The following is a 7,380-nucleotide window of genomic DNA, read 5'->3' as shown; positions in this document are numbered from 1 at the left end:
AAAATGGTTTATTTATAGTGTCTTCCTAATAGAATATCTGTGAAACTTAAATGGGTTACTGTATACAAAGTTTCTATCATAGTCCCTAACATGTAAGTATTCAATAAATATTAACTAATATTATTTTTATTATTTGCTTTATGTCTCAGAAATTCCTTTTTATTTCTGTTCTACTAATGATGTTTTCCCTAGTTTTCCAGCACTGCTCTAAATGTTCTCTGATTTTTTTCCTTTCATTTAATTTGGATTTTGAGTGGGAGGGAGGTAAATGGATGTGTTCAGTTACTCTGACAGATCCCAGGGTGGGATATAAATTCCCTCTTGGCAGGAAGTTTGCCCTTTTTTCCATATCACAGCACATGCCATGTGTCTTTGCCCCAAGTGGGTACTCAATAAATATTTGTTTAATAGTTGATGGGTGGTTCCAAAAATAACATAAATAGTTGCTTTTAAATATTTAGAATCCTGAGACATTTTCAGAATGGTTGCTACACATCCCAGTGTCACCTTCTTACCAAGTCTTCCAGAGGAGAAGATGTTCCTGGGTGAACGGGAATGGGTTTGCCATTACAGGAGTCAGTGACTTTTAGGGATATAGCTGTGCTCTTCAGCCGGAACGAGTGGTTGCACCTGGACTCTGCCCAGAGAACCTTGTACCGGGAGGTGATGCTGGAGAACTACAGCACCCTGGTCTCGCTGGGTAAGGAGCCTTGCCTGTCATGGAAAGTCTGCCGTGTGAGCACTTTAGAGCTCCCTCTGAGGTTCAGAGTCTGCAGGTTTCTATCCTGTGTGCCCCTGGGAAAGGACAAATCTGTGTAGAATTGAAAGTGTACCTGTTTGTTGTGATTCCCTTCATGCTGCTGTTCATCCTCTGCCTTCCTCCCGCCCCACCTCCTGATCAGTTCCCTCCTACTCCAATGACTAGAGCCCAGTTTAGATTCTGAAAAACATATAGGACTCCCATCTTAGAGGGATTCATAGCCAGGGCCCTATATTGTTTCCTCCATCCCCCTAAAGGCCTCAGTCCCCCTCAGGAGTGCTTATGCTGCCTTCTCTGCCCTGTAGACTCCAGTTAGTGAGTTCTGGGGTTGCTCTTCATGCCATTTGTTCAAACTCCATTTCCTTACTCATGAGCAGGGATTCCATTTTCAATGCCAAAGTTGATCTGCCAGTTGCAACATGGAGAAGATCCCTGTATGGTGGAAAGAGAAAGCCCTCAAGATACCTACCTAGGTGAGTAAATGACTGGGGTGTGGGCACAAGTGTCTTTATACATGAGCAGGTCATGAGGAGTGCTCTGAAAACTTTCCTGGAAATTCTGAGCCTTATTGAAATGCTCAGGACCCCTTGACAAGGCTCCTTGGTTGTAATGGTTTTCTTTGCATCAAGAAGGTCCTTGTCTTGACATCTTCCTTCTCATACCACTCCCTGCATTCTCTTTCCCTTTCCCTTTTTTTGCAGCCTCACTCACGTTCTTCTACCATCTTTGGCCTCTTGGTCTTCATGGTTTTCTTTCCATCTGCATGAACACATGTTCATGTCTGATAGATATTAAATACTTTACACCTTCTGCCATATTTTGAATTTTTAATAATTTTTTTCATTTCTTTTACCACCCACATATTTCAAAGTATTGTCAACATTCCTTTGTCTCTGATTTCTTAACATTTCCGTTTTATTTTCTTGGAGACTGGGTTGTCATCTCCCACTATTATATTCAATCAGGTGTCATTAACATAACCACTGTAGCCTTTCCAGTCCAGGGGTCAGCAAACTTTTCCTATAAAGGGCCAGATAGTAAATATTTTGGCTTTGGGGGCCATAAGGTCTCTGTTGCAACCATTTAACTCTGTGGTTGTAGTGCAAAAGCAGCCAGAGACAGTACTTAGACCAATAGGTGTGGCTGTATTCTAATAGAACTTTACAAAAACAGGTGGCAGCTGAATTTGGTCCAGAGATCCATAGTTTGCTGACCAGTCTTCTAGCCTAGTCTAATCTAGTTGGTCTTTATCATAAAACTGTAGATTGTCAGGATTGGAGGATCACTTAAAGATGATCAAATTTATATACTTCTTTTTATATCTGATGAAACAGAGTATCAGAAATCTTAAAGTACTTTGGTCACAGAGCTAGAAAGCGGAAATCTGATGAAAGAAACCTAAATAGATCACCAATGTCATTTCTATTCACCATATGACATAGATTTGCCAATATTTTGCTTCCGTCTTTGTGGTTTAAGCTTTAATCTATGATTCTTGCTTTTGTTAACATCTTTTTTTCACTCTTCTCTCTACAAATAGTTTTCAACTTTATTAAAATACAGTTTTCTACAAGTAAAGAGTTAGTAAGTAGTGCAGTATAACATTCAAGATCATGGTTTGAATTTAGACATTCCGAATTTCCCTTTACCACTACTTACAAGTTTTGTGAGCTATGGGAAAGTTACCTACCCTCTCTGAGCCTCTCCTCACTCACCTTCCATGCCATCAGCACAGTGATCTTTTTGAAACTCAGGTGTTAACCCTATACCTTAAGGGACTTCATTGTTTCTTCATTATCCTTGGAGTAAAGTAAGATTCCTTAATGTGACATTAAACCTACTTCATAGCCTGTCTCCATATTCCTTTATGGTCTCATCAATGGCCACTTCCACTTCAGATCAGTGTTCTGGCCATATCTGCGTACTCATTATCATTTGTGTGTTTTTCCTTCAGCTTGAGTCACCTCTTCCATCTTGTCCACTGGAAGACTACTTATCCTTCAAGATCCATCTGTTTACCTAAAATGCCACTCTTATCTGTAGGTTTTCCTTATCTTTCCTACTTCCCAGTCAGCATTAATTTTTCCATCATTTGTGTTCATATATCACTTTCTACATACCTTGAGCACATTCATTATGGTATCTATCATGATGAATTATAGTTATTGTGTTTATATTTATTAGTATTAATTATTTTTCTAATAAGATTGTGCATACTTAAGGGAGAGGCCAGGTCTTTGAATTTTGTGCCTCTAGCATCTAATATATTGGCTTTAGTAATATTTTTAAAATTTTTCAAATTCAATTTTAATTGAATTGAGTTGCCTCTGTGATTAACTCAGTGCCAGAGAGGCTCAAAGTACTCAGTCCAGCCAGATCATTGCAGCTACATTATTTTTCAGTTTACATTCTGTCCTTCCTCTGATCCAAGCTGCTCAGTTTACTAAATATGACCACTTTTGTCTTATTATTATCTGTCTAAGAACTTATAACACCTTCTGTTATCTAGATTTTTCTAAATTCTTCTACTAGTTATTCAGTAACTCTATATTTGGCCTCACAGTGCTTAACCAAAATTTTAACTAATTCCAACCTGGATTTCCTTCTTTAGTCAATAAGCCTCCCCTAAATAGGTTTACTTTCCCCACAGATGATTTTGACAGGCCTTCTTTCTGACTCACAGAGTCCTCTTTTCTTTTTCTATTGAAATCCAACCCATCTCTATTGTCCATCTTCTTTCATACAACCATTCTTTACTAATATTGTTGATATTTGTATCCTCATTCTCTGAACCTCAAACCTGAATTATGCAGTTGAGGCTTCTCACATCATGGAGAAATGAACTATTACTGTTTGGTCATTTATTTATTTCATATTATCATTGCTGATTATTCAGTATTTGTTCAATAAATGACTGATTGAGTCTCAGGAGTCCAGTAAGAGAAGAGAGAATCTCTTTTCATTTTCAAGGTCACCTGCCCTTGAGAATAACTTTCGCACCTCATTCCCTGTGCTCGTTCTTTTTTTTTTTTTATCTAAGACATTCTAATTGTGTACTTGTCTTGTGCACAATAATTAACAAATCATCATAAGACATATCCACTGCTCTCCTTGAAAAAATACTTGAATTATTTTCACAGACTTTATATATATGTTAAATAATTAAATATTTTGAAAATGTGTTTTGAAATTCTAAGAAAAGAGTGGATTATTTAGGCTTAAAGAATTGAGTTTCTGTAAGTAAATGAGATTAGAGTAGTAGGCTAAGTTTCTAGATGGGCAGGGAAGGTCATATCGTGGGAAAAGATAAAAAGAGAAAGTACCTTGGTTGATCCTTGAAAATCCAAACTGTTAGGTTTCCCATGGATCATTAAGAAAAATCTATATTTGTATACAGATATATAGCTTATATTTCTTGTTCTTATTTAATTTCAATAAAATATATTTTAGTATAAAGCTGGATGGATTTTATTAACATAAATAACCTATATTTTACTTAAGTTGTATAGTTTATTTAAGTACATACAATTACCTAATTACAGTGATCTAATTTTAATCTATTTTCAATCATGGATTGATTAAAGTAAGCTAAGTGTTAACTCAGAGTTTCTTAGAATCAGCTCAAGCTAAATCTTTTCACTTAGAATCAGATCTGAGCTTGGGGCTTGGGCATATTTCAGAACTTCACATCTCTTGTAGACTTTCATTAGTCTCAAAAGATTCCTACCTTTACTTCTCTCAAGTGGCATTGTCTTCACTGTCACTGTTAATTTGTCCACTGTATTCTCCCACACTATTCCTTAACCTATTTACTTCTCCTTCCATTCCATTTTGTTTTTATCCAGATTCAAGTTCATATTTGAGATCAGATGGTATCAAACCTCTTTTATATGTATCATTGCCAATTTTTTTGTCCCACTGATGCATGTTTATCTCTTCCAGCAGAGGAGCCATTAATTCTTCTGATTTATTCCAGGTTTCAAGACATGGCCTGAAATAGAAGCATTGCCTCCTGAACAGGACATTTCTATAGAAGAAACATCTCAGGGAATAATAAAGAAAAAATCCATTAAGTTTGGTCACTTGGATGTCACGTTTGGAGAAACTTTGGAATTTGAGGGCAGGAGACAGCAAGAGCAACAGAAGAAACCTCTCAGGCAAATGATTGCCTCATACAAAAAAAACATCAGTGAAGCTGGAAACCAGACAAGTCTTGAATTAGGGAAAGGCTTATTTATAAATACAGTTCTTGTTAGACAACAAAGTGCTCCTATAGAAAGGATACCCAATATATATTATACTTTTGGGGGAGATGTTAAACAGAATTTTGATCTAATGAGATGTTTCCAGATTTACCCAGGAGAAAAAGCTCATATTTACAATGAATGTGGAAAAAGCTTCAACCAGAGTCTACATCTTACTGAACACCAGAGAATTCATACTGGTGAGAAACCTTACAAATGTGATGAGTGTGGGAAAACCTTCAGCCACAGATCATCCCTTCTTGCCCATCAGAGAATTCATACTGGAGAGAAACCTTACAAATGTAATGAATGTGAGAAAGCATTTAGCAGTAGTTCAACCCTTATCAAACATCTGAGAGTGCATACTGGAGAGAAACCCTATCAGTGCAAGGAATGTGGTAAAGCCTTTAGCCAGTGTTCAACCCTCACTGTACATCAGAGAATTCATACTGGAGAGAAACTCTATAAATGTGGAGAATGTGAGAAGGCCTTCAATTGTAGAGCAAAACTTCATAGACATCAAAGAATCCATACAGGTGAGAAACCCTATAAATGTAGTGAATGTGGGAAAAGTTACAGCCAGTTTACATCCCTGGCTGAACATCAGAGGCTTCATACTGGAGAACAACTGTGTAAATGCTTGGAATGTGGGAGAAACTTCACTCGCATCTCAACCCTTATTGAACATCAGCGGATTCATACTGGACAAAAACCATATCAATGTAATGAATGTGGGAAAGCCTTCAACCAGTATTCATCCTTTAATGAGCATCAGAAAATTCATACTGGGGAAAAACTTTACACATGTGGAGAATGTGGGAAAGCCCTTGGTTGCAAATCTAACCTTTATAGGCATCAGAGAATTCATACTGGAGAGAAACCCTATCCGTGTAATCAGTGTGGAAAAGCTTTCAGCCAGTATTCATTCCTAACTGAACATGAGAGAATCCATACTGGAGAGAAACTCTATAAATGTATGGAGTGTGGGAAAGCCTACAGTTACAGATCAAACCTTTGTAGACACAAAAAAGTTCACAATAAAGAAAAACTCTATAAATGGAAGGAATATGGGATCAGAGAATTTCTTAGAGGAGATAAGCCCTGTGAAGTTTAATTCATCTCTCAAATAATTTAAGATTTCTCATTGGAGAATAATCAGGAGAATAATAAATAGGGCACAGACTTCTGATAGATCAAGTCTTTTTTTTTCTTCTTCTAGAGAAAATAGTTACCATTAAGTAACGGTAAAATTAATCAACGAATATTAAGAGCACTGACTTGTCAAATTTTATAAGAACCAGTAAATTCTAAGGTTTCTAAAAACATAAAAATTTTAAATTCATAGAAAAATGTAAAAGTCCTAAGTTTAAAAAAAATGAAAATAATGGAATATAAGTTTTATTTCCGTCATTAGATTTTATTCCCTTTCTAACAGTAAGCTTCAATATGAATTTTCTTTTAAAAACAGTCATTGAGTTATTAATAACGTGAATAAGTATGGAGCCTTATTTTCTAAAATGGCAGACAGACGTAGGACATGCTTTCTTTCATAAAGAGAAGCTAAAGATAGAAAGGAATTCTTTACATTTAGATTTTCACATGGAAATAATCAAGCTCACTTTTTATGAACTGCCTCACCAGCAATTTATACTTGTATACACATAAATGTGTATGTATGCATGTGTATATATACACACATACACAGAATTTTGGATTATATGTATATTTTTCCCAAAGGTCTTTGATGATTAAAAAATGTGGTTTTATTAATTTAGAATTTAGTTTTGAAAATTAAAATTTTGCCCAGTGGTGTCTCTTCCTTTTCCTTATGTTATTTCTTAATTTGATATTATATGATTGCTGAATAGTCTTTAGAAGTTGGAGTAAACTGAAACAAGTGGAGAGACTGTCATGCAAATACTCTCATGTAGGTTGCAGAAGGAATATATTTCCAGAATCTGATTATACACCTGGTAGCTCAATAGAGCCAGGAGAGATTTTAATTTAGTTTATTTATAGCCTTTCATTTTACTAATGAAGAAATTGAGCTTATTGAGTAGCGTTAAGCCTAGAATCTAGGTCTTCAGTTTTCTGTGGTAATTTTAGGTTCATTTCTAACCTCAAGTCCCAAGAGTCCAAGTCCCAAACCTATTTGTTTTGTAAACTGGTTAGGCACAATTGCATTAATTTAATCAGTTTTATTTTTATGTTTGATAGGTTTCCCCAGACTTTAATCTTAATAATTGACTTACAATCATGTTTTTCCTTTTTATTATATGTCCCTAATTATACCTGCTGTTTTAGTAACTGTACATAAATCCTGAAACCCAGCTGAGGTCCGGATGGTGAAATTGCATTTGGGGGTTTCATATACAA

The 7,380-nt window shown here is 35.9% G+C and overlaps 1 protein-coding gene across 1 annotated transcript; it reads left to right on the top strand.

Moving 5' to 3' along the window:
• Positions 1-490: 490 nt before the first annotated feature.
• ZNF354C (zinc finger protein 354C) lies at positions 491-6,118 on the top strand. Its single transcript, XM_024116265.3, has 3 exons — positions 491-700; positions 1,138-1,233; positions 4,737-6,118. The coding sequence occupies exons 1-3, from the start codon at positions 556-558 to the stop codon at positions 6,116-6,118; spliced, it is 1,623 nt and encodes a 540-aa protein (XP_023972033.3). The 5' UTR covers positions 491-555.
• Positions 6,119-7,380: the final 1,262 nt, after the last annotated feature.

This window comes from Physeter macrocephalus, chromosome 2, assembly GCF_002837175.3.
Source record: "Physeter macrocephalus isolate SW-GA chromosome 2, ASM283717v5, whole genome shotgun sequence".
Taxonomy (NCBI): Eukaryota; Metazoa; Chordata; class Mammalia; order Artiodactyla; family Physeteridae; genus Physeter; species Physeter macrocephalus.
This window is presented reverse-complemented; position numbering and strand designations above follow the sequence as displayed.

Bases quoted from the DNA above. Each gene is read 5' to 3' on its own strand.
- ZNF354C (XM_024116265.3), top strand. From the start codon at position 556: ATGGGTTTGCCATTACAGGAGTCAGTGACTTTTAGGGATATAGCTGTG. The intron at 701-1,137 runs GTAAGGAGCCTT...ACTCATGAGCAG, and splicing joins CAGCACCCTGGTCTCGCTGG to GGATTCCATTTTCAATGCCA. The intron at 1,234-4,736 runs GTGAGTAAATGA...GATTTATTCCAG, and splicing joins CCCTCAAGATACCTACCTAG to GTTTCAAGACATGGCCTGAA.